This window comes from Rhinoraja longicauda, chromosome 29 (genome assembly GCF_053455715.1).
Source record: "Rhinoraja longicauda isolate Sanriku21f chromosome 29, sRhiLon1.1, whole genome shotgun sequence".
Classification (NCBI taxonomy): domain Eukaryota; kingdom Metazoa; phylum Chordata; class Chondrichthyes; order Rajiformes; family Arhynchobatidae; genus Rhinoraja; species Rhinoraja longicauda.
This window is the reverse complement of record NC_135981.1, coordinates 135,743-163,083: the sequence shown is the minus strand read 5'-3', so window position 1 is coordinate 163,083 and position 27,341 is coordinate 135,743. Positions and strand designations below refer to the sequence as shown.

The window sequence follows — 27,341 nt, the reverse complement described above, 5'->3', positions numbered from 1 at the left end:
GGTGGGGGCGGGGCTTCGCCGCTAGGCCCTTCAACCTGAGCCAGGAGCTCACATTCACGCGCCTCGTTAATATTGATGAGCCAAGATGGCGGCGGCGGGTAGCGGGTGGGGCCCTGGTCTGGGGTCGGGCGGCCGGGGTCCAGAGCCGGGTCTAGGCCCCGAGCACCAGGCTCGCCGGCAGCGGCTGCTCCGCGCCCTAGGCCCGTACGAGCCGCTGCTCACCTTCTGCCAGAGCGTGCTGGTGTGGGAGCGGCCACTGCACAGCCTGTTGCTGCACCTGGCCGCCAACCTCGGCTTCTGGTCAGTAGCAAGCCCGGGGGGTGGAGGGGGATCGGGCCCGGGGGAGGGATCAGGCCCGGGGGAGGGGTGAGGGATCGGGCCCGGGGGAGGGGGGAGGGATCGGGCACGGGGGAGGGGGGAGGGATCGGGCTCGGGGGAGGGGGGAGGGATCGGGCCCGGGGGAGGGGGGAGGGATCGGGCCCGGGGGAGGGGGGAGGGATCGGGCACGGGGGAGGGGGGAGGGATCGGGCCCGGGGGACGGGGGAGGGATCGGGCTCGGGGCACGGGGGAGGGATCGGGCCCGGGGGAGGGGGGAGGGATCGGGCCCGGGGGACGGGGGAGGGATCGGGCCCGGGGGAGGGGGGAGGGATCGGGCCCGGGGGAGGGGTGAGGGATCGGGCTCGGGGCACGGGGGAGGGATCGGGCCCGGGGCACGGGGGAGGGATCGGGCCCGGGGGAGGGGGGAGGGATCGGGCACGGGGGAGGGGGGAGGGATCGGGCACGGGGGAGGGGGGAGGGATCGGGCCCGGGGGACGGGGGAGGGATCGGGCCCGGGGGAGGGGGGAGGGATCGGGCCCGGGGGAGGGGTGAGGGATCGGGCTCGGGGCACGGGGGAGGGATCGGGCCCGGGGCACGGGGGAGGGATCGGGCCCGGGGGAGGGGGGAGGGATCGGGCACGGGGGAGGGGGGAGGGATCGGGCCCGGGGGACGGGGGAGGGATCGGGCCCGGGGGAGGGATCGGGCACGGGGGTGGGATCGGGGGAGGGGGGGTGGGATCGGGCCCGAGGGAGGGGGGTGGGATCGGGCACGGATCGGGGGAGGGTAGGATCGGGGAGGAGGGGGGATCGGGCACGGGGGGAGGGATCGGGCACGGGGGAGGGTGGGATCGGAGAGGAGGGGGTGGTGTGGGGAGCGGGAGGGGGCACATTTTGCTTCGTTTATTTTCAACTAACCACTATATGTGCCCGTGATCTGACTGGAGGATGCACGACACCAAGTGTAAATCCATACCAAAAGCCCCGTACATTAGAGAGTTAGGAAAACAGAGGGGTATGGGTCTCTCCATAGGAGGCCAGGAGAGGCAGGGTCTACACCCATGGTCTCCCTGTCTTAGTCAGCCCACTCACCCGCACCCAGCACCTTGGCTGAACTGAGACCACATCGATCCCTAACCCCTCCGTTCCCACCACCTGGAGCCTCCCTCTATGGCGTGGACACCTGCCTTCCATCTCCCACTTCCCAGATCCTCCACAGATACTCTGATTCCCACATTTGGTTCTGTCATCTCCTGGAATGCCTGGGCAGTTCCTGTGCAGTTGGTTCCAGTGATAAGACTGTTTAACGCTATCCACTAGATGGTTATTCAGAGATGTTAAGGGATTGGTATTCAGCTCTTGGTTGGTAATGTGATTATTTCGTATCTCATGGCAGGTTTCTTGCACTGACGTCGTTGAGACTGGTATGCCTTGCTGCATTTGGTCTGATTATTATCGTGTGTCTGGACACTTGTAAGAGCAGAATCTGGCCTGGGTTCAAAGGTAGGAACCCGCTATTCAGTCCAATGAAACTAACTTTTATGAGGAAATGTTGTCAATAATCAGCAAGTCAGATGTTAGTAAATCACCCGATTCAGAATAGTTCCCAGTTTGATAATGGTAGCATGTTCAGCAATAGAGTTATTGTGACAAATCTTTCTTATTGCAATAGACAGACAATAGACAATAGGTGCAGGAGTAGGCCATTCGGCCCTTCGAGCCAGCACCACCATTCAATGTGATCATGGCTGATCATTCTCAATCAGTACCCCGTTCCTGCCTTCTCCCCATACCCCCTGACTCCGCTATCCTTAAGAGCTCTATCTAGCTCTCTCTTGAATGCATTCAGAGACTTGGCCTCCACTGCCTTCTGAGGCAGTGAATTCCACAGATTTACAACTCTCTGACGGAAAAAGTTTTTCCTCATCTCCCTTCTAAATGGCCTACCCCTTATTCTTAAACTGTGGCCCCTGGTTCTGGACTCCCCCAACATTGGGAACATGTTTCCTGCCTCTAACGTGTCCAACCCCTTAATAATCTTAAATGTTTCGATAAGATCCCCTCTCATCCTTCTAAATTCCACTGTATACATGCCTAGGCGCTCCAGTCTTTCAACATACAACAGTCCCGCCATTCCGGGAATTGCAACACAAGGAAGCCATTAAGTCCCTGGTATCCAAACCAGTTGGTAGAAGGACAAACCTAGCAGTTCCGTTTCTTATTTGCCTGTAATTCTTCAATTTGTCCTCTCTGTCTCATACCTACCAATGTTGCTTTGAGTAATTAGCCAATTGGAGTAGTAGTTATATAGAATGGAAACAGCCCCATGGACTCAACTCATCGACGCCAACCAATTTGCATAGCCAAGATCGTACTACTTGCCTGTGCCTGGCTCAAACCCTCCCAAATGTTCCACAGCTTATTCTATATATGCACCACCATTTGGGTGGAAAAAGTTGTCCTTTGGATCTCTTTTAAATCTTTTCCCTCTCACTTTAAATCATTGCCTTTAAATTTTAGAATCTCCTATCCTCGGGGAAATAGCTGGCTCTACACCTTACCTATAAACCACTAAGGTCACCGCTCAGACTCCTGTACTTCAAGGAAAAAAGACCCTACCTGTCTGACCTCCCATTATAATTCAAACCTTGTAGACCAGGCAACTGCCTCCATTCCCTTCTGCATTCTTTTTTATTTAATCCTTCCTATAGTGGGCAACCAGAAATGTACATTCCAAATATAGTCTAACCAATGTATTATACAACTATAACATCACAACTCCTGTACTCTACCTTGACTGATGAAGACAAGAATGCCAAATGTCGCTTCACCATCCTGCACACCTAGGTCATCACTTTCATGGAACTGTTTACCCGTACCCCTAGGTCTCTGTTCTACAACACTCCCCAAGGCCCTACAATTTTCAATGCAAGTCCTGCCCTAGTTTGACTTACTAAAAAGCCACACCTGGCATTTATTGGAATTAAACACCAGTTGATCAAGATCCTGTTTTAATCATAGATAACACCTTCACTGTCCACTATACTGTCACTGTCATTCGCAAACTTACCGTGCTACCTACATTAGCATCTAAATCGTTAATGTAAATAATGAACATCGGTGGATCCAGTCTGGAAAACAAGCCTCCATCACCAACCTCCTTAAAACCAATTTTGTAACTAATTTGGTTATAAGTGATAGAAGAATTAGGCCATTCGGCTCATCAAGTCTACCCTGCCATTCAATTATGGGTGATCTGTTTCTCTCCTAATCCCATTCTCCAGTCTTCTCCTTATAAACCTTGACTCCTGTACTAATAATTTGCTGCCATGCCCTGGATTCCATGCAATCTAACCTTCTAGACTAGCCTATCTTGCGGTACCTTGTCAAAGCCTTGCTAATGTCCATGTAGACAATGTGTACCACACTGCCTCAACAATCTTCTTGGTTTCCTCTTTCAAAAGATTTCAATCAAATTGGTGAGACATGATTTCCCACACACACACAACCATACTGACTATCCCTGAAGAAGGGTCTGAAGAAAGGTCTCGACCCGAAACGTCACCCATTCCTTCTCTCCAGAGATGTTGCCTGACCTGCTGAGTTACTCCAGCATTTTGTGATACCTTCGATTTGTACCAGCATCTGCAGTTATTTTCCTACATCCCTAATCAGTACTTGTCCCTCAAAATGCATGTAGAACCTGTCCCTTAGAATCCCTTCCCAAAAAAGTTTTTTTTATCACTACCAATATAAGGCTCATCAGGCTATCCCTTGGAGTCTTTTTTAAAAAGAGGCCCAACATTAGCCACAACCATTCTTCTGCCATGTCGCTCACCTACACAAAGGTATAATTAATCTACCAGCTTTGGGATAATTGCGCAAATAGTTTGCAGAGGGCTGACAGTTGTTAACGTGATGCTTATTGTGGACATGAAATGAAAGTAAACATGTCATGAAGGCACTCTATACAAAGCACTGAATTGGCCTCACTGTGCGATATTGTATATAGTCATACCACAAGATGCTTGTTGCCGTTATTGTGATCATGAAACTGCTAGGTTGTACAACCACTCTGGTTGGAGGGAGGGAAATCTTGCTTTACGTGGTCTGTCTTCTGATTCCAAAACCATGTATACACCTACAGAAGCCGTGTGTACTTTGGATAGGGCATCTGAGCAGTGGATGCATGGCTCCTATTCTCATTTGGAGGTGGCTAAAGAGACCATGCCCTCTGCCACAAGAAACCCAGGCGATCTTGGATCCAGTGGGTGTTTTTTTTGTTTAGTTTCTCCTCAATGCTTACCGCATACCAGCTGATTCTCACTGGTGACATGCTATGCTACCTTTTCCTTTTCTTCCTTCCTCGTCTTTGTTATCCAAGAAGTTCTGGCTTCTGTCCCCATGCTTTCCTCCCCTTGTGCATGCAGTCTGTACCCAAACATTTCTTTAAAAGCCACCCATTGTCCTGTTGCAGGTTTATCTACCCATGTTCACTTTCACTTTTATGCAGCTGAATAACTTGTCATCCTTTTCTGGTTGCTAATAAGATGAGAGAAAAAAAAGTGAGTGGATTTTAATTGTTGTGTGGATATTGGGAAATCATTAAGTATATTTGCTTGTATTCTAGAAGGTAAAGTTCTACTTGATTCCCATGTCCAACAGGTTTATTGACATATGGGCTGGCTAGTAACAATAATGGGCATTGCAGATCGGGAAATTAGTATAGATATACAATATAACAATATAAACCAGTCTGAAGAAGGGTCTCGACTCGAAATGTCACCCATTCCTTCCCTCCAGAGATGCTGCCTGTCCTGCTGAGTTATTCCAACATTTTGTGTCTCCAATATTAGGCATGTTGAACCACAAGCTGTTTTATGAAAACCTTTACTTTCAAGGGCAGCTTTGTTTTACATTCTATTCAATCTCTTAATTCATTCAAGAATGCTCTGGTTGATGTGGCTCAGTTCAGTTGGAAAACTAGCTATTTTCAGCATTAGTGAATTAATAATCTTTTTTTTTTCAGTGGCACAAATGGAGGACAATGATGCTGAGAGGTATTGAAATCACTTTCTTGCATATTTTTCTAGGTTTAACCAGGTGCTTAAACCGCGATCTCTATTGAATGAATAATTATTTGTATGGGTTGAGTTTTGAATCCATGGTTGGGCATATTGGTATTTTCTGCAGGTAGTTTGAACATTATGGAACAAAATGCACGAGGTTAATAGAATGAAAAGCGTCCCTCCCTACCGTAACAATTGTGATTCTTACCGCATCTGATCTCCTCATTGAACCGATCTTTCAGCTTTGCTGCTTTTCAGTCAACTGGCAGTCTGTTTTTAAGAGTTGCAGATCCCACTGCACTTTGAATGAATTGTACCCTGACCACCGCCTCTGGCCTGACTGATTTTTAGTTTTTGCCAGTTTGTTTTGATAGAAAAGGAAATCATTTAAGTACCTAAACTATTAAATTATCTTTATGCATTTCATTCAGATTGCATCTTAATCTTTAACAATCCTTGTTTGTACAGCCTGCCATAATCTAACTCTCTTTTATCATAGTAATTAATCTAATTGCATCTCTGCCTAAACCCAATCCATTCTTCCAAACGTGGGTTGCCTAGAATAGCTGGCGGTGCTGCCAGAACTCTGAGCTCTGAAGTCCAGCTCTACTTCACCACCACCTCCTCCCATCCCAGCCAAGCTTAAGGCCAACATTTGAACTGTATATTTGTGATTGGAAATGTGGCCAGTGTTGTACCATTGGAAGTGGTGCGGCAATCCTTGTGTTCGTTAACAATATAAAAATGTAATAAATATGATTAGTAATTTTGCTGATGGCAGAGCAATAGGTGGTGTCAATAATGAGGAAGATAGTCTGAGGTTACAGTATGATGAGGATGAGTAGCGGGGTGTGCCCTACCTGGATGCGCACCTATTTCTCGCACTATCCTGCTCCCCTTTTTCCCTTTCCCCCACCACTTCCATCTACATCCTATCCCTTTCTCTGGCCTTGCATTTCACAACTCATCTATCTTTCTGTCATTTGCAATTTGGGTTACTCATTCCGATCTTCAAAGTAATTCATAAGGATTTTAAATAACTGAGCTGCAAAAGGGATCCCCTTCCAACTAGTTTTCAGCATCCATCCATCCAACCAACCTAATTGCTGCAGCTCTTGTTTCACAGGCCTGCAATATTTGGGTGCTCTGTCTCTTATCTTTGCTGTGTGTGCAATTCTTTGACATGGATAGAGAATTGGTTGACAGACAGGAAGCAAAGAGAAGGAATAAATGGGTCCTTTTCAGAATGGCAGGCAGTGGAGAGTGGAGTGCCGCAAGGTTCGGTGCTGGGGCTGCAACTATTTACAATATATATTAATGATTAGGATGATGGAATTAGAAACAACACTAGCAAGTTTGCGGATGACACAAAGCTGGGTGGCTGTGGTGAACGGCGGAGGATGTTAGGAGGTTGCAGGGTGACTTGGACAGGTTGAGTGAGTGGGCAGATGCATGGCAGATGCAGTATAATATAGATAAATGTGAGGTTATCCACTTTGGCGGCAAAAATAAGGAGGCAGATTATTATCTCAATGGTGTCAGATTAGGTAAAGGGGAAGTGCAACGACACGTTGGTGTCCTTGTACACCAGTCATTGAAAGTATGTCTGCAGGTACAGCAGGCAGTGAAGAAAGCTAATGGCTTGTTGGCTGTCATAACGAGAGGATTTGAGTACAGGAGTAAAGAAGTCCTGCAGTTGTATAGGGCCCTGGTGAGACCACATCTGGAGTATTGTATGCAGTTTTGGTCTCCTAATTTGAGGAAGGAAGTCCTTACTATTGAGGCAGTGCAGCGTCGGTTCACAAGGTTAATCCTTGGGATGGATGGTCATATGAGGAAAGATTGGAAAGACTGGGCTTGTATTCACTGGAGTTTAGAAGGATGAGAGGGGATCTTTTAGAGACGTATAAAATTATAAATGGACTAGACAAGCTAGATGCAGGAAAAATGTTCCGAATGTTGGGGGAGTCCAGAACCAGGGGACACAGTCTAAGAATAAAGGGGAGGCCATTTACAACTGAAGTGAGAAGAATTTTTTTACCCAGAGTTGTGAAGTTGCGGAATTCTCTGCCACAGAAGGCAGTGGAGGCCAATTCACTGGATGAATTTTAAAGAGTTAGATAAAGCTCTAGGGGCTATTGGAATTAAGGGATATGGGGAGAAGGCAGGCACAGGTTACTGATTGTAGATGATCAGCCATGATCACAATGAATGGCGGTGCTGGCTCGAAGGGCCAAATGGCCTCCTCCTACACCTATTTCTATGTTTCTATGTGTGTGGCTGTGCTTCACTATAATTCTCAGAGCAATGTATCTATGTTTGTGCCATGAATATGTAGTGAGCTCACTCCATGACCAGTTAATGGCTAGGACATTGTGGGAATACAGAAAGTTCACCTCCTGGGAAAAAAATGATGTAATCAAAAGTCTGAATTTGTCATATTGCAGACATTCAAAACCAAATTTAAACTCTGTTCGAGATTTTTGCTATTCCCATCATCAGATTTTCTAAGTGGTTATTTGTTTTAAATTGGACTTTAATGCATTCCCTCGTCTGTATTCTTGTGTAGCTGGGGCCTTGTTCACCCGAAACTAGTCAGTGTTCCTGAACTGTGTCACAGAATGGCAGAGCTCTGTGTCAGCGCAGAGAAATTCCTGAAGAGTTTGCATCTGTTTAAAAAGCAGAATCCTGGTAAGGTAAGAACATTATTACATTCTTACACGTTTCAGATTTCAATAGTTTGAGCTTTCTGAAGTTTTCCATAATTTGTGTACATTTTTATTAAAATGTATTCTTTATTTGAAATATTAGTCCTTTTGCCTTTCTGTAGATTTGTAAATTTCAAGATTCACGATGGGTTTATTGTCACATGTACCATAAGGTACAGTGAAATTCAAGTTACCATACGGCCACACCAAGTGAAAAGCAGTAAGATACACAACCACATAAAATAAAATTTAACATAAACATCCACCACAGCGGCTCCCCACATTCCTCACTGTGATGGACGGCAATAAAGTCCAATCTCTCCCTCTTCTCCGCAGTCGGGGCTGTTGAACACTAAAACATACTTTTAACACATATTTAAAATCATAAAACAGAAAAAAAGACAGCCAGATCGTTGGCTAGAAAGCCATCGTCGGCACCCCCTGGTTTCCATTAAGTTTTGATATCAGCTGAATTAAAATAAAAGTTATTTGGGAAAATGTATTAAAGAAGGGTGAAGCTGTGAAATACTCCTTAATAGATCCTATCTAAAGTGATTGGGGAGATACTTTAATTCATTCAGCTGCTTTAAAAAATGATAGAGTGTACTCTGAATGATAGCGTGTACTCTGAATGATAGCGTGTACTTCCTGCTCTCTCCACTTATCACTGCAACAATAAACTCCTCCCTGTCCACTGGCATCGTCCCGCCATCCCTCAAAATCGCTGCTGTCACCCCCATTCTGAAAAAACCTGGTCTCAACCCTGACACCCCAAACAACTTCAGACCAATCTCCAACCTACCCTTTCTGTCCAAAGTTTTGGAACGTGCTGTAGCTTCTCAACTCAAATACCACCTCTCTACCAATAACATGTATGAAACTTTCCAATCCGGATTCCGCTCCAACCACAGTACTGAAACTGCGCTCCTCAAAATCACAAACGACCTTTTCCTCTCCTCTGACGCTGGCAACCTCAACATCCTCATCCTACTTGACCTCAGCGCCGCCTTTGACACCATAAATCACTCCATTCTCCTCACCCGACTTGAAACCTCCTTTAACATCACCGGCACAGCCCTATCCTGGTTCAAATCTTACCTCTCTGACAGGCACCAGTTCATCTCCATTAACAACTGTAAATCCCCCACCGCTCCCCTCCCCCAAGGTGTCCCCCAAGGCTCAGTCCTTGGCCCCCTCCTCTTCATCCTCTACCTGTTCCCCCTTGGTCAATTAATCCGCCGTCATGGTCTCAACTTCCACTGCTTCGCCGATGATATCCAGCTCCTCATCTCCACCAAGTCAATCTCCACCACCACACACTCTACACTGACAAACTGCATCACTGAAATAAAATCTTGGCTTCAATCAAATTTCCTCAAACTCAACTGCAACAAATCTGAAATCATCATCATTGGTCCAAAAACGCTCACCAAGTCCACCCAAAACTTCATCCTCAATATTGATGGTCTCCCAATATCCACCTCCCCTCACATCCGGAATCTTGGAATCATCTTTGATCAAACCCCCTCCTTCGACAAACACATCACAAAGACAGCCTTCTTCCACCTCAAAAACATTGTCCGTCTCCGTCCATCCCTCTCCTCCACAGCTGCAGAAACCCTCATCCACGCCTTCATCACCTCCCGTCTGGACTACTGCAACAGCCTCCTCTATGGCTCACCCTCAAAAATCATCAGTAAACTTCAATACATTCAAAACTCCGCTGCCCGTCTACTCACCCACTCCCCGATCCGTGACCATATCACCCCCGTCCTTTACAAACTCCACTGGCTCCCCATCCCCCAGAGAATCCAGTACAAAATCCTCCTCATGACCTACAAAGCCCTCCATAACCTGGCCCCATCCTACCTGACTGACCTCCTCCACAGGCACACTCCCACCTGCACCCTCCGCTCTGCTGCTGCCAATCTCCTGTCCCCCCCCCATCCGGACCAAACTCAGATCCTGGGGGGGACAGGGCTTTCTCCATCGCTGCTCCCACCCTATGGAACTCACTACCCCAAACCGTCAGAGACTCCTCCTCACTCACCACATTCAAAACATCACTGAAGTCTCACCTGTTCAGCACTGCCTTCAACCACTGACCGTCACCTCACCTTCTGTCTCCTTTTACTGTTCGTTTACTTATTTATCTATTTATTCACTTCTCTATGTTCTAGTAATCCCTGTAAAGCGTCTTTGAGTGTTTGAAAAGCGCTATATAAATGTAATGCATTATTATTATTATTACTCTGAATGATAGCGTGTACTCTGAATGACAGCGTGTACTCTGAATGACAGCGTGTACTCTGAATGATAGCGTGTACTCTAGATTTGGAGGAATATGGACCAAGTGCAGGCACGTGGGACTAGCTTGATTAGGCGGGGACGAGTTTGGTTGAAGAACTAGTTTCCTTGCTGTGTAGCTCCACAACCATATGAATTAGAAAAAATCAATTCATAATGCTTACCTCTCCAGGAAGGTAAAAATTAACAAGTTCCAAATTTAATATACATTTGTTCAAATAGTCAATTGCCAGCCATGTAACATATCAGTGTGAACTGTGAGGAAGATGCTATGCGGTTGCAGGGTGACTTGGACAGGTTGTGTGAGTGGGCGGATGCATGACAGATGCAGTTTAATGTGGATAAGTGTGAGGTTATCCACTTTGGTGGTAAGAATAGGAAGGCAGGGTATTATCTGAATGGTGTCAAGTTAGGAAAAGGGGATGTACAACAAGATCTGGGTGTCCTAGTGCATCAGTCACTGAAAGGAAGCATGCAGGTACAGCAGGCAGTGAAGAAAGCAAATAGAATGTTGGCCTTCATAACAAGAGGAGTTGAGTATAGGAGCAAAGAGGTCCTTCTGCAGTTGTACAGGGCCCTAGTGAGACCGCACCTGGAGTACTGTGTGCAGTTTTGGTCTCCAAATTTGAGGAAGGATGTTCTTGCTATTGAGGGCGTGCAGCGTAGGTTTACTAGGTTAATTCCCGGAATGGCGGGACTGTCGTATGTTGAAAGACTGGATCGACTAGGCTTGTAAACACTGGAATTTAGAAGGATGAGAGGAGATCTTATCGAAGCGTATAAGATTATTAAGGGGTTGGACACATTAGAGGCAGGAAACATGTTCCCAATGTTGGGGGAGTCCAGAACCAGGGGCCACAGTTTAAGAATAAGGGGTAGGCCATTTAGAACTGAGATGAGGAAAACTTTTTCAGTCAGAGAGTTGTAAATCTGTGGAATTCTCTGCCTCAGAAGGCAGTGGAGGCCAATTCTCTGAATGCATTCAAGAGAGAGCTAGATAGAGCTCTTAAGGATAGCGGAGTCAGGGGGTATGGGGAGAAGGCAGGAACGGGGTACTGATTGAGAATGATCAGCCATGATCACATTGAATGGCGGTGCTGGCTCGAAGGGCCGAATGGCTTCCTCCTGCACCTATTGTCTATTGTCTATCACAAGATCTTCCCTAGTGAAGGTAGCTGGAGAATAGATGAAATTCAGTCCTGATAGAGGGGGTTCAAAGGGAACTAATTACTTGCAGGAAGATGAGGAGAAACATTGGATGGAGGAGTGAGGTGCAGAGCAGAAATGTGAGATCTATGGATGACGGCCTCATCAAACAAATATCTTTGCTTTAGAAGGTGGTTCCAGGAGTTTTTCATTTTCAGTTTATACAAGAATCAGTGAAGAATGACAAGGAATTCTCCCTGTCTGAGATAGTGTGTAAGATTTGAATTGACTAGGATTGTTTTGTTTAGTTTTGTCTTTTAGTTTGTGCCGTGTTCACATTCCCGGCTGTGATTGGGCGCTACATCCCTGGTGTTCTCCTGGGCTACATCAGCTGTAAGTGCTGCCTTTGTTCATTGGATTTAGTCTAGATAAGTTGTCTGAAATAAAGTAATGCTTTTGGCTGCTTTAAAATTCATCTTCCACTTTTCATCAGGTAAAGATTTGTAAGGAAGTACTGATTGGAACTGGTTAAGAAATTAATTTGTTCCATTTTGGTCCAAATGACAATAAACCACTCTTGACTTTTGATTAGCTATTAATATTATTCTATCATTGAGTTATATAGCGCAGAAATAGGCCCTTAGCCTACTTCTTAAATGCCGACCAAAGTGCCTCCCTGCGCCAGGCCCCTTAGCCCAGCTTTTGGCTCATATCCCTCTCAAGCTGGTCAGAGATAGAAGCTCGACAGCTGTGGCAGAGCTTGCATACCATCACCTCCTATCCTGCCCTATCCTGCAATGCGAGATCTGCTCATGTAAATGGCAATAATGCATCACCTGGATGAGCGGAACACCTTTTATGCATGTTTTTAAAGGGAGTACAATAGTACACTACATAAGCCCCACAGGTCCTGATAACCCTATAGATATAATTACAAAGAAGGCGCATCAGTGCTACATTCTTAGAAATTTAAAGAGGTCGGTATGTCTCCCAACTACACTAACAAACTTGTAAAGTTGTACTGTAGAAAGAATCCCAACTGTTGCATTTTGACCTGGTACGGCAATTCCATCACACAGGAATGTAAGGCTGCAGAACATGGTGGACTCCGCCCGGTCCATCGTGGCCACAGCCCTCCCCTCCATTGAAAGCATCCATGAGGCATTGCCTTAAGAAGGTGGCAGCTAGATTTTCATTGTACTTGTACCTGTACCTCACCACAAGATTCAATGGGCCTTTAAAAAAAATTGTAACATGATGATCCAAATATACTTTACATTGTTTTCTCTGATTTTATGAATTTGGGGAAGACCACATCATGAGCACTGGATTCTGTGCACTATCTAAAAAGGTTATAATGTCATGAAAAACAAAAATGTGTAATAATTTTATTTATTCTTTTTCAGATACTATAATGTTTACATTGTGTGTAGAGCTGAGACACCTCTGAGCAAGGCTTCTCTGCATTCCCACTTATTTATTCACTAATCTTTTCCTTTCCCACAGTGATCAGCTCACTGCTCTGTCCTTTGGTTGTTTATCACCAACTGTGGAGAAAGGTTTATGCCAGAATTGAGCCCTTGCTTAAGCGTCTGGATTTCAGTGTGAAGGGATACGTGTTGACAAAACAGCGCGGACGACTGAGTGAGTAACAAGATGAATGCTAATAATTTGAAAATTAACATGAAACTGCTCCTTCCCAGTACCCGTAGAGATCCTTAACATTGCTATTTATTTCTGTCCTGTCTATCCTGTCAGCTCCTCCTGGCCTGCATGGTTGATTCCTTGTTTTGACATTTACGCTGGTTCTATACACCCATACAAGAAAAACATCAACTCTGCATCTATCCTGTCAATCCTATTGTGAAATGTGTATGTTTTAATGAAATTGCCTTGAAGGAAAGGCCCAGTCTGGCAAACCTTCAGTCTTGGGACTAAATCTGGTGAACCTTGGCTGGACTCGCCCAACCTTGGCTGATTGGGTGAAGAAGGGTCTCGACCCGAAACGTCACCCATTCCTTCTCTCCCGAGATGCTGCCTGACCTGCTGAGTTACTCCAGCATTTTGTGAATAAATACCTTCGATTTGTACCAGCATCTGCAGTTATTTTCTTATACAACCTTGGCTGGACTTGCCTATACTTAGGCATGAAGACCAGACCTCCATCCAATATCCCAGATGTGGTCTTACCAAAATCCTATTTGGCCCACCAAGTCCAGACTGAGCATCGATTAACTGTTTGCGCTAGGTCTGTTATCCCACTTTCTCTTCCACTTTCCATATTTCAATGGTACTATATTAGAAACATAGAAAGTAGGTGCAGGAGTAAGCCATTTGGCCCTTCGATCATGGCTGATCATCCCTAATCAGTACCTCGTTTCTGCTTTCTCTCCATAATCCCTTGATTCCGTTAGCCCTAAGAGCTATATCTAACTCTCTTGAATTTGTCGTGTCATATGAACCTAGATATAGTGAAATTATTTTTGCATACAAGTCAGTAAAATCTTACTCTACATAAGCACAATCATACCCAACTACAAGGGTGCAAGAATAGATTATTACGCTGAGGCAGTGCACATGAGCCGCCACATTTTTGGCACTCATTGGGGCAATATACAGCAAACAATTAACCTACAAATCAGCCAGATCTTTGAAATTTGGAAGGAAACTGGAACTCCCAGAGGAAACCCACACAATTACACGGAGAACAAGCAAACGCCACACAGGCAACACCAGAGGTCAGAATCGAACACGGGTCTCTGGCACTGAGAAGCAGTATGCTACCAGCAATGCCACTGTGCCTCCCACTATGCTCCTCAAGCTTAAGTTTGGCCTCATTGTGCTCCATAGGCACAAAGATCAGAGTGGGCTGGTGAATAAAATAGCCGACAACTGGAAGCTTGGTAATTCCTGCAGACAATACAGGTACCCTGCAAAGCAGTCAATGTGCCACATTGTGATCAATAAACACAGTGGACTTGATTGGAAATGCCAAGTGAAATACTGCCTTACTTGGGAAGGGTTTGGGACCCTGGCAGGAGGGAAATGAAGTGAAACGGCTGGTGTATTCCCAATTGTCATATGAAAGGAAGGAGTAAGTGGGATGGAGGAGTACACCAGCGTATTGCAAAGGATGGATCCTTTCAAAGGCTGAAAGTGGGTTGGAATATGTTTGCTGAAGTCTCATTGAGTTAGACATAGAACAGAAAATAGGTGCAGGAGTGCCAGCACCGCCATTCAATACGATCATGGCTGATCATCCAGAATCAGTACCCCGTTCCTGATTTCTCCCCATATCCCTTGATTCCGTTAGCTCTAAGAGCTAAATCTAACTCTCTCTTGAATACATACAGTGAATTAGCCTCCACTGCCTTCTGTGGCAGAATTCCACATATTCACAACTCTGGCTGAAAACATTTCTCATCTCAGTCCCAAATGGCTTAGCACTTATTCTTAAACTGACCCCTGGTTCTGGACTCCCCCACCATCGGGAACATTTTTCCTGCATCTAGCCTGTCCAATCCCTTAATCATTTTATATGTTTCTATAAGATCCCCTCTCATCCTTCTAAATTCCAGTGAATACAAGCCTAGTCGCTCCATTCTTTCTTCATATGACAGTCCCCCAATCCCGGGAATTAACCAGCTGAACCTACGCTGCACTCCTTCAATAGCAAGAATGTCCTTTCTCAAACTAGGAAACCAAAACTGCACACAATACTCCAGGTGCGGTCTCACCGGGGCCCTGTACAACTGCAGTAGGGCCTCCTTGTCCCTAGACTCAAATCCTCTCAATGAAGGCCAACATGCCATTAGCTTTCGCACTGCCTGCTGTACCTGCATGCTTACTTTATGTGACTGATGTACAAGGATACCCGGGTCTCATTGAACCTCCCCTTTTCATAATCTGACGCCATTCAGATAAAAATCTGCCTTTCTTTTCTTGCCACTAAAGTGGATAACCTTACATGTATCCACATTATACTGTATCTGCCATGCATCTGCCCACTCACCCAACCTATCCAAGTCACCCTGCAGCCTCATAGCATCCTCCTCGCAGCTCACACTTCCACCCAGCTTTGTGTCATCCGCAAACTTAGAGATGTTACATTTAATTCCTTTGTCTAAATTGCAAATATGTATTATAAATAACTGGGGTCCCAGCACTGAGCCTTGCGGCACCCCACTAGTCACTGCCTGCCATTTTGAAAAGGTCTCGTTAATTCCTGCTCTTTGCTTCCTGTCTGCCAACCAGTTCTCGATCCTTGTCAATACCCTACCTACAATAGCATGTGCTCTAATTTTGCACACTAATCTCTTGTGTGGGACCTTGACAAAGGCTTATTGAAAGTCCAGATGCATCACATCCACTGTATCACCCTTATCAATTCTACTTGTTACATCTTCCTAAAAATCCTTTTATTACACTTCTCTCATCGGATCTTTCTTACTAATCTATTTTATTTATCTCTTCTTGCATTGCGCATTTATTCTTCATTCTTGTCTTCTCAATTTTCAATCTAATTGAGGAAATTGCCTATTGATCCTATTATTAATAGCTTCCTAGATGACTCAAAATTGGCTCAACCTTCCATATGCTTTGGGTAGACAATATTTCAAGGACAAGGTGAGCACCTCCACAAATTCCAGGCATTGCCTGAAGGCAGCAGCTGCTCGCCACACGCTACATTTATTTCTATCTTTGGTTTGTTTCAGTGCGTGGCCAAGCAACTGCTGTCCGAGCTGCAGATGACGGAAGTGACAGTGAAGCTGAACTGGCTGCATTCTGCCCTAAGGTAGTGTTTTCTGATCCCTCTGCTGTATATTCATGTCTCCTCATGCCACAAACAAAGCTGTCAAGGTTCAATTATTCTGCAGAGGATACTTGTCATTCTGTTAATGCATCCAAAATAAATGCTGTTCTCTGCTGGTTGCACAATGAATGTGTAAACTAATCACTCATTGCTCTCAGTGTAACAGGTTCTAAATACTGAAACTATTTTCTTGGTGTGTTTACTGTATTGAACTAAATGATAGTGCAAATCTTAACTTTGTTTCTTGCTCAATGAAGCTCGATGATTCTATGTTCGCGAAGGAACTGGAAATTTCTGATGTTGAGCATTCTGATGCAGAGGTATCGTACACAGAGAATGGAACCTTCAACTTGTCCCGGGGACAGACCCCAAATACAGATGGTTCTGAAGGTAAGTTCTAGAGTTTTAAAGAAGATAGTACTTAATCTTTCTAATACAACTATTAGAAATTATATTTGCAGTAGAATTGTTTACATTAGTTGAACTGTGAATCAAATTGAGTCAGGATTGACCCAATGTCGTAGGCACCGTGATGGCATGCCATGCATCAAATAATCTGACTTGGACAGGTTGTGTGAGTGGGCGGATGCATGGCAGATGCAGTTTAATGTAGATAAGTGTGAGGTTATCCACTTTGGTGGTAAGAATAGAAAGGCAGATTATTATCTGAATGGTGTCAAGTTAGGAAAAGGGGACGTACAACGTGATCTGGGTGTCTTAGTGCATCAGTCACTGAAAGGAAGCAGGCAGTGAAGAAAGCCAATGGAATGTTGGCCTTCATAACAAGGGGAGTTGAGTATAGGAGCAAAGAGGTCCTTCTGCAGTTGTACAGGGCCCTAGTGAGACCGCACATTTGTGTGCAGTTTTGGTCTCCAAATTTGAGGAAGGATATTCTTGCTATTGAGGGCGTGCAGCGTAGGTCTACTAGGTTAATTCCCGGAATGGCGGGACTGTCATATGTTGAAAGACTGGAGCGACTAGGTTTGTATACACTGGAATTTAGAAGGATGAGAGGGGATCTTATTGAAACGTATAAAATTATTAAGGGGTTGGACACGTTAGAGGCAGGAAACATGTTCCCAATGTTGGGGGAGTCCAGAACCAGGGGCCACAGATTAAGAATATGGGGTAGGTCATTTAGAACAGAGATGAGGAAAAACTTTTTTAGTCGGAGAGTTGTGAATCTGTGGAATTCTCTGCCTCAGAGGGCAGTGGAGGCCAATTCTCTGAATACATTCAAGAGAGAGCTAGATAGAGCTCTTAAGGATAGCGGAGTCAGAGGGTATGGGGAGAAGGCAGGAACGGGGTACTGATTGAGAATGATCAGCCATGATCACATTGAATGGCGGTGCTGGCTCGAAGGGCCAAATGGCCTTCTCCTGCACCTATTTTCTATTGTCTATTGTCCTTTATGCTCGGTCAGTGAGCTGGCTCCATTTGCAGAGGGTGAATAAGTTAGAGCATTTTTGAGATTTCTTTAATCTTGGCTTTTTCTTATATATTTGAAAATGGATTAAACAGTGCAAGTTTCTGGCTGGGTTACAATGGTTGTAGTATATCTGAGGAAGACTAGTTTCCTACACTCGCATGTCAAGAACTTATGAAATATAACACTGTTTTTTTTAGATCTTGATCGCAACAGTGACCCTGAGGAGTCATTTGCAAGAGATCTACCAGAATTCCCATCAATAAACCCTGATGCAACTGGATTGGATGATGATGATGACACCAGCCTAGGTATTCCAACTGCATCCTACCAGGCTCTCCTTCAGGATAATGTGAGCCTGTCTTCTGATCAAGAGGATATTGATGAAGATATATCCCAAAGTGGTCTGCCATCGCCTCTGAGTTTTGCAGGCAGCCAGGGCCTTTCTCTAGCAGGAACGATCGCTAACAAGATGATGGCAGCAGCTTTGTCAAACACTGCTCATGAGGCCCAATCGATGAATGATCCTTTGAGGATTGCTTTTCAGGCTGTGCATGAACACGGAAGCATAGAGGTGGACACTGATGCAGAGGGAGATGATTTTGAACTGTTGGATCAGTCGGAACTGAATCAGTACGAGAATCTTGCCAGTCACGATCGGGGCACACGACAACAGTTAAAGGCAGGGTTCCTATCAAACTTTCTTCGAAAGCAGTAGATTTATGGGTGCTGGTGTTATGTTATCAGATAACACTGCACTGGCCCAGTAGTTTAGCAGGAGAGTGGTCCCCCTTGTGATGACATCTGCATAGTTTATTAGCTTGATTTGCTCAGTGGTTACTTTCTCACAATGAATACATTTGCACAGGTCAGGGTGATGTAGGTTTTATTTCTTTGTCGTTGCTACTTTTAGTGTTCCTTTGGATTCCTTGGATTTGAAGTGACTTCCCAGAAAAATGAAGCCATCTGACACTTGGATTAACAATAATCCTACTAATGTGTTGTAGAATGAACTTGGTAGGGTTATGTATTTAAGAGATAGAGTTTATGCAAGTATCCATGAGATATCTATTGCACTGTCAATCCCATGGTAAATAAGGCATATTTAATGACACCATCCCTTTTGTGCAATATGAAAAGTTGGTGTAGGAAAGTCAGGCTTCATATGTTTAGATTGTGATCTCATAGCATCCAGAAAATGCATTATTATGCATTTAATGTTGAACAGCTGGATTAAAGTTGAGAGTGAAGCAATTTGGTCCAAACTGGAGCATGTTTACTCATAAGCAATAAAAATAGGCATGCTGCTGTTTGTTTAGAATAACAGGTCATTAAACGATTCAGGCTGTGACCTTGCGGTGAGGTCGAGGGCCAGTGTACAAGGAGAGGCAACGTCCAATGAGGGCCTGCTGTGGGAAGACCATTTATACAAACATTGCTACTTCATCACTAACACTTTGAAGCAAAGTCACAAACCAGCAAGGAATTGATGCTTTCCAACTAATGGGACATTTAATCCTTGAAGAATTTTGCAGAATTTCTTTGTGATCTGTACCTGTTTCTTTTTGCTCATGACTTTGTTCTGCAGCTATAGATTGTTCAATCCAGTTTCAATTGTTTTAACTCAAATTTTGCAAACCCCTTTCAATTATTTTTTAATTAAATTGTTTGTAGGATGTGGACATCACTGACAATGCTTGCACTTACTGCCCATCATTAAGCAGTAATGAGTCGATCTTACTGAAGTTTGTGCTATTGATTACTGTGGCAGTGGCTATCGAAACAGCATTGTTAAAAAGTTATTGCTGTCTAGTATATCTGGGTGCAAAGGTTCAGTTCTGAGGAGCTGATTATTTTTGCTGAAGTCTCATTATAAAATGACCAGGCCAGGTTTGAAGGCAGCTTGATATAATCTGGGTTGTGTTATGCCAATTTGCAGTGCGTGTGGCTGTGAGTCTAATTGGGTTTGCACAGACCGAAGATTCTGGTTGAAATACAAGGGTGACAGCAAGTCTTTGCTCTGGTTTAGGGGCAATCAGACTAACAGGTATAGGTAGTTCTACGTAACATTATATTTCCTTACCTAAAAAAACCTTGTATTACAAAAACTGTGTCATTGGGGAAAAAACTAGAGTTTCAAACTCATACCTTTATTTTATCACCCCAACAGGATTTTCAAAATTAAAGGTATTTTTAATAGCTGAAAGCTTATTTTTTACTGCAAGCTAAAAATACAAACGGCTGGCTGTTACATTTAATAGCGTACAGTTGCATAAGTCTCAATGGAAACAATTGCTTGTCAATTTCACTGATTCGTGATCTTGAGGCAATGGAGTATGATTACTGCTGGGAGATTATATGGAAACAGATTTATTTTCCTGGGAGTTTCTTCCAAAGACAGCTTTTTTTACTGCTTGTCAATTTCCAAACATAGCTTTTAGGTGGCTCTCTAGTTCCTGATGAAAAAGCGCATATCTAATTCAGTCTGTTATATAAATATATCAATCGCATTACATCAAATTCATGTTATAGACATATGTTGTAGCAGAAAGTGGTGGCAGATGAAGTTGGGATGGTTCACTATTGTCTGTTGTAGAACAATGCTATTGTATACAAGTCATCAGAAATCTTTTGCAGCTTCCCTTAAGCAAAAAAGTAGAGCAAACTATGGTGATCGCAACAGAGTATTGCATTTGCCTTTCAGAGGTAAATTAATAGCTTCCATCTTTGATTAGAGGAACAAAATAAAAATGCCAATGAAATATAATACTAGATTTTGAGCCATGATATTTTGTGGGATTTAATGCCAGAATCAAAAGTTCTGCATGACAAATGCTTAAGCTATTTTAATGTCCATTATTTTGACTTCTTAAAGAACATGCGTTGTTTGACCTGATGCGTTTTCATAAAACATAAGATCTAGTGGGTGTTGGCTATCTGAATAAAAGTGTCAATATTTGGTAGGTCAGCAACATGGTTAAAATTTCAGCTTCAATATTTCAACGCTAAACCTTTTGTTAAACTTTAAAGTTGAAAGATTGTGTAACAGTAATATTGATTATGGAGGATTAGCACAGGCATTGTGATCAGTGACGTATTGTAATGTATATGAGTGACATTGTGGTTGTGCACGACAGTTTATAAAACTTTTCCTACAAAACTATTGTCCTGGCCTTGGCCTGTGATGAATATAAAACTTAAAGCAGTGTGATTACTGCATAGTTTTCATCTGCATCTGTTTTCAGACAAGATTTATTTAATGTGATATTCACTAAGGTCTGGTAGTTTTTTTGGTCAGAGCCACTTTCAATTTCATCCATAGTAGCTGTTAGTAATTGTGAAGGAGAACTGAAAATCAGCGGATTCCAACTGCTCCTAAATTAAAAGCTGCAAAGAATGGGGTTGATCCCGCAAACTTCTTGAAAATTGTATGAAATTATGTAAATATTAAGTTTTATTTGAAAGTTAGTGAGCTTAAGCTTTGAGAATTTGAAGCAAAGCCTTCTCTTGCCGACAGCTCTTTTAATTCTGTAACTGTCTCAGTAATTCATTAGGAGCCCAGACAATTAAAATATCTGTAAATACAAAATGGATTGAACTGTTGTGTGGAATATGGAGCATCTGTGTGCACTGTATTTTCGATGTTATGTGATCTTCAATAGCACTTTGTGTATTTAAAAAATGTTTTAACCTGTTCATTTTCAAAGACTAATTGACTTGATCCATTTGGATTTTTTTTGTAGAAAAGTCACTTTATTTTTGAACCATTCATTAAAGTGATTTTCTAAAAATGTCAATGGAATCTGAGGGCTTGATTTTCGAATATTTCTATATTTACATTTTCAAATGTTTCTATATTTACATGATCTAATTGCTATCTAGTTGATGTCAGCCATTTTAGACTTTGAGTATTGAATGCATCTTGCTGTTTGTTGCAGAAAAGAAAAGTTCTAAAAGAACTAAATAACGAAATAAATAACTCCATGGATGGATGAAGTTGAGAACAACTGAGTATGGAGGGCCATTAGCTCCCGTCTCTCCTGTCATTGATCTTAATATATTCCTTTATTCGTCCCACACCGGGGAAATTTACAATCTTAAGGGGACGAGCAGCAGCCGACTTGGCAGTTTCACCCTACAGGCTGCGCTGCCTACCGGTTCACATGCCTCCGGCCACGCTTCCCACCGGGTCCAAAAGTGTGACTTTAATGTCTTGTACAACTGTCACATAACATTAGGAAAAGGGGAGGTGCAACAAAACCTGGATGTCCTTTTATATCAGTCACTGAAAGTAAGCATGCAGGTATAGCAGGCAGTGAAGAAAGCAAATGGCATGTTGGCCTTCATAGCGAGAGGATTTGAGTATAAGAGCAAGGGGGTCCTGCTGCAGTTCAGGGCTCAGATCAGACCATACCTGAAGTATTGTGTGCAGTTTTGGTCTCCTAATTTGAGGAAAGACGTTCTTGCTATTAAGGGAGTGCAGCTTAGGTTCACCAGGTTAATTCCCAGGATGGCGGGACTGACATATGATGAAAGACGGGATCGACTGGGCTTATATTCACTGGAATTCAGAAGGATGAGATGGGATCTTATAGAAATATATAAAATTCTTAAGGGATTGGACAGGCTAGGTGCAGGAAAAATGTTCCCGATGTTGGGTGAGTCCAGAACCAGGTAGACCATTTTGGGCTGAGATGAGGAAAAACTTTTTCATCCAGAGAGTTGTGAATCTGTGGAATTCTCTGCCACAGAAAGCAGTGGAGGCCAATTCACTGGATGTTTTCGAGAGTTAGATTTGGATCTTGGGGCTAATGGAATCAACAGATATGGGGAGAAAGCAGAAACGGGGTACTGATTTTGGATCATCAGCCATGATCACATTGAATGGTGATGCTGGATCGAAAGGGCTGAATAGCCTACTCCACCCATTTTCTATGATTCTATTCCAACATCTATACGTAATTCATTGGCTGATGAATGCCAGTGTGCCAAAGATTGACTTCAATTTGCTTAACATAAACTTTAGGCTCACCATATTATTGTCGGTTCCTCATTTGCTCCATGGTTAACTTGCATTTTTGGTTTCAAGAGTTAAGTACGCTTTATTGTCATATTGTCACCCCCGTCCTTTATAAACTCCACTGGCTCCCCATCCCCCAGAGAATCCAGTACAAAATCCTCCTCATAACCTACAAAGCCCTCCATAACCTGGCCCCATCCTACCTGACCGACCTCCTCCACAGGCACACTCCCACCTGCACCCTCCGCTCTGCTGCTGCCAATCTCCTATCCCCCCACATCCGGACCAAACTCAGATCCTGGGGGGACAGGGCTTTCTCCATCGCTGCTCCCACCCTATGGAACTCACTACCCCAAAACGTTAGAGACTCCTCCACACTCACCACATTCAAAACATCGCTGAAGTCTCACCTGTTCAGTACTGCCTTCAACCACTGAAGGTCACCTCACCTTCTGTCTCCTTTCTCTGTTCGTTTATTTATTTACTTATTTATCTATTTATTAATTTCCCTATGTTCTCTAAATCTCTGTAAAGCGTCTTTGAGTATATGAAAAGCGCTATATAAATAAAATACATTATTATTATTATTATTATTATATGTCCAGAAAGGCAACAATTTCTTTCTTGCAGCAGCAGTATAACAGTACTCAACAGTTTAATAAACAAATGTTTCATAAATAAAAGAAGCCATCGTGCAAAAAAAACATAATATAGTACAAATCGTTTGATTCCTCACTATTAATTCTGTATTTCAACTTAAAAAGGGACCAATGTTTCCTTTTGTGATTGTCATCCTCTACGTACAGGTAGTATCACTTGAGGACAAGACATTCCTCCAGCAATTTATTTTGCTCTAGAAAAATGTTGAAGCTTTTTTCAATATATGGCTATTATCATTTTTTTTTTTAAAGAGTCCTCGTTTCTAACATTAGCCTACTCCTCAACTGACCACCAGGGTGGCAGACCCTTCAGCAGAACACCTGCCACAGTTTAGGCCGTTCATTTAATAATCTGGTCTTTGCAACTTTCTATTCTCATCTATTAAATTTATCTATTTCATTTAGTTCAAAGCAGTTGAAGTTAACTGTATGCATACAGACAAGTGTATGGTTATGGGGAACAGAGGAGTGTGGATTTGTTGCCGAGATCTTATTAAATGACAAAGCAGGACCCGTGGTGGTGATATGACAGAGCCCTATTTCCAATTGCTTGCTGATTATTGTGGGTAAGGGGACATAAACTAAACAAGTGAACACCTTGGCTGCTTTCTGAGACCACTGGGCACTGCAGGGGCTTGAACACTGCTTAGATGAAAGAAACAATGTTTTGATTTGATGCCTTTATGCATATTCCTTTTTTAGATATATATATAAGAAAATAACTGCAGATGCTGGTACAAATCGATTTATTCACAAAATGCTGGAGTAACTCAGCAGGTCAGGCAGCATCTCGGGAGAGAAGGAATGGGTGACGTTTCGGGTCGAGACCCTTCTTCAGACTGATGTCGGGGGCGGGACAAAGGAAGGATATAGGCGGAGACAGGAAGATAGAGGGAGATCTGGGAAGGGGAGGGGAAGGGAGGGACAGAGGGACTATCTAAAGTTGGAGAAGTCGACGTTCATACCACTGGGCTGCAAACTGCCCAGGCGAAATATTTGGTGCTGTTCCTCCAATTTCCGGTGGGCCTCACTATGGCACTGGAGGAGGCCCATGACAGAAAGGTCAGACTGGGAATGGGAGGGGGAGTTGAAGTGCTCGGCCACCGGGAGATCAGTTTTGTTAATGCGGACCGAGCGCAGGTGTTCAGCGAAGCGATCGCCGAGCCTGCGCTTGGTTTCGCCGATGTAAATAAGTTGACATCTAGAGCAGCGGATGCAATAGATGAGGTTGGAGGAGGTGCAGGTGAACCTTTGTCTCACCTGGAAAGACTGTTTGGGTCCTTGGATGGAGTTGAGGGGGGAGGTAAAGGGACAGGTGTTGCATCTCGTGCGGTTGCAGGGGAAAGTGCCCGGGGTTGGGGTGGTTTGGGTAGGAAGGGACGAGTGGACCAGGGAGTTACGGAGGGAGCGGTCTCTGCGGAACGCAGAGAGGGGAGGGGATGGGAAGATATGGCCAGTAGTGGGGTCCCGTTGTAGGTGACGGAAATGTTGGTGGATGATATGATGGATCCGCTGGCTGGTGGGGTGGAAGGTACGAACGAGGGGGATTCTGTCCTTGTTGCGAGTAGGGGGAGGGGGAGGGGGAACAGGAGTGGAGCTGCGGGATGTAGAAGAGACCCTAGTGAGAGCCTCATCTATAATGGAGGAGGGGAAGCCCCGTTTCCTGAAGAACGAGGACATCTCGGAAGCCCTAGTGTGAAACACCTCATACCGGGCGCATATGCGGCGTAGACGGAGGAATTGGGAGTAGGGGATAGACTTTTTGCAGGGGACCGGGTGGGAAGAAGTGTAGACCAGATAGCTGTGCGAGTCAGTGGGTTTATAGTAAATGTCCGTCACTAGTCTGTCTCCTGTGATGGAGATGGTGAGGTCCAGAAATGGAAGGGAGATGTCGGAGATAGTCCAGGTATATTTAAGGGCAGGATGGAAATTGGAGGTGAAGTGTATGAAGTCAGTGAGTTCTCTGCATGGGTGCAAGAGGTGGCACCAATGCAGTCATCGATGTAGCGGAGGTAGAGTTCAGGGATGGGCCAGTGTACGTCTGGAACAGGGATTGTTCGACGTACCCGACAAAGAGGCAGGTGTAGCTAGGGCCCATGCGAGTGCCCATAGCTACGCCTCTGGTTTGGAGGAAGTGGGAGGAGTCAAAGGAGAAGTTGTTGAGGGTGAGAACCAGCTCTGCTAGGCTTTTTTAGATACATGTCTCCTCTGTTTTCACTGTAATTTTGTACCTGGAAATAAATTTTGTAAAAGAAAAATCTTACCTAAGGGGATGTGAGAAGGTAGATTTTGTGGTTTTCCAACAACTGAATTTCAAAGGAGGGGACATAGTTACCAGGGGGCAGTTAATGAAAACTGAGATGCATAGGAACTTGCAGAGTGGTAAATCTGCTAAGGAGGTTGTGGAGGCGAGATCACTCAACAAAATCAGAGGAGGTAACTATTTTTGCACGAACTGAGGAGTAGGGTGAACTGGCACAAAAGAGCAGAGATCTGGAGCAGATCAGCCATGATCATAATGAATGGCAAGGCTGAACTGAGGGGACAGTTATGTTCTCTCAACTAACAATTCAAATTTCTGGCTTCCAAAACATCAGACGATTGAAGACTTTCAAAGATATTCCCTTTGTTCTGTCCATCCATCTCTCAAACTTAAAATCAACTCTTTTCTCCTGAAGTCTTCCAACGCCAACATTAACTCGCTCTCTCCACAGACGCTGCCCGACCTTCTCAGCCTCTACGGCATGTTCTGCTTTTAATTCACATTCCCAGTATCTGCAAAGTTTCTGTTTTCAGCCGCAGAGGTTGATTGGCAACAATTATGGTTCAATTTGAACCGCTCGCTGAGCGGATCAAGTTGAAGTATTTCGGGAGGAACGTTGGCTTCATCGCCACTCTCGGCTCGGCCCGTCACTCCGCTCCCGGGCGGCGCCACTCTCGGCTCGGCCCGTCACTCCCCTCCCGGGCGGCGCCACTCTCGGCTCGGCCCGTCACTCCGCTCCCGGGCGGCGCCACTCTCGGCTCGGCCCGTCACTCCCCTCCCGGGCGACGCCACTCTCTGCTCGTCACTCCCCTCTCAGTCGGCGCCACTCTCTGCCCGTCACTCCCCTCTCAGTCGGCGCCACTCTCTGCCCGTCACTCCCCTCTCAGTCGGCGCCACTCTCTGCCCGTCACTCCCCTCCCGGGCGGCGCAAGGCCCGCCGTTCTTCTGCGCATGTGCTGAGCGGAAGGCGGGACGAGGGTGGCCCGTCCGTCTGTCTGTCTGTCTGTCTGTCCCTCCGCGGCCCGGCGCTGTCGCTGGCGCTGTCGCTGTCGCTGTCGCACTCGGCGTGGGGGCGCGATGAGCAAGCAGAAGGATTGTGCTGGTGGGTTTCCATGAGGATACGATGGGTTTGCTGAGCTTGTTGCCGGAGTTGTGCGGAGAGGTGGAGCGGGCGAGGGGAGAAGGGACGGGAAGCGCGGGGGGGGGGGGGGGGGGGCAGGGTGAGAGTGAGTGAGGAGGGGGTGAGGGAGGGGGGGGTGAGGGTGAGGGAGGGAGGTGTGAGGGTGAGGGAGGGCGTGTGAGGGAGGGAGGGTGAGGGAGGGGGGTGTGAGGGTGAGGGAGGGGGGTGTAAGGGTGAGGGAGTGAGGGTGAGGGAGGGAGGGTGAGGGTGAGGGAGTGAGGAGGGGGTGAGGGAGGGGGGTGTGAGGGTGAGGGAGGGGAGGGTGAGGGTGGGGGAGGGTGAGAGTGAGTGAGGAGGGGGTGAGGGAGGGGGGGTGAGGGTGAGGGAGGGGGGGGGTGAGGGTGAGGGAGGGGGCGTTGTGAGGGTGAGGGAGGGGGGGGGTGTCAGGGCTAGACAATAGGTAGGCCATTTGGCCCTTCGAGCCAGCACCGCCATT

General features: G+C 45.3%; 3 protein-coding genes across 3 annotated transcripts in view; 2 read left to right on the top strand and 1 right to left on the bottom strand.

The window, feature by feature from the left end:
• On the top strand, window positions 1-21,535 carry retreg3 (reticulophagy regulator family member 3). The gene is made up of 9 exons (XM_078424556.1): window positions 1-300; window positions 1,711-1,817; window positions 5,344-5,374; window positions 7,953-8,079; window positions 11,853-11,937; window positions 13,051-13,188; window positions 16,260-16,339; window positions 16,615-16,747; window positions 17,984-21,535. Exons 1-9 carry the CDS (start codon window positions 86-88, stop codon window positions 18,499-18,501), a joined length of 1,434 nt encoding a protein of 477 aa, XP_078280682.1. The 5' UTR covers window positions 1-85; the 3' UTR covers window positions 18,502-21,535.
• Window positions 1-26,105, bottom strand: part of tubg1 (tubulin, gamma 1) — a 53,523-nt gene extending 27,418 nt beyond the window's left edge. Inside the window, exons 1-2 of the mRNA XM_078424419.1 lie at window positions 26,030-26,105; window positions 25,727-25,768 (exon numbers count right to left, since the gene is read on the bottom strand). Of these exons, the coding sequence (XP_078280545.1) occupies window positions 25,727-25,768; window positions 26,030-26,105 (118 nt within the window). The remainder of the gene's footprint in view (window positions 1-25,726; window positions 25,769-26,029) is intronic.
• Window positions 26,106-26,683: 578 nt separating this feature from the next.
• The window catches only part of psmc3ip (PSMC3 interacting protein), a 29,907-nt gene continuing 29,249 nt past the window's right edge, over window positions 26,684-27,341 (top strand). Inside the window, exon 1 of the mRNA XM_078424557.1 lies at window positions 26,684-26,827. Coding sequence (XP_078280683.1) covers window positions 26,803-26,827 — 25 coding nt within the window. The 5' untranslated portion in view covers window positions 26,684-26,802. The remainder of the gene's footprint in view (window positions 26,828-27,341) is intronic.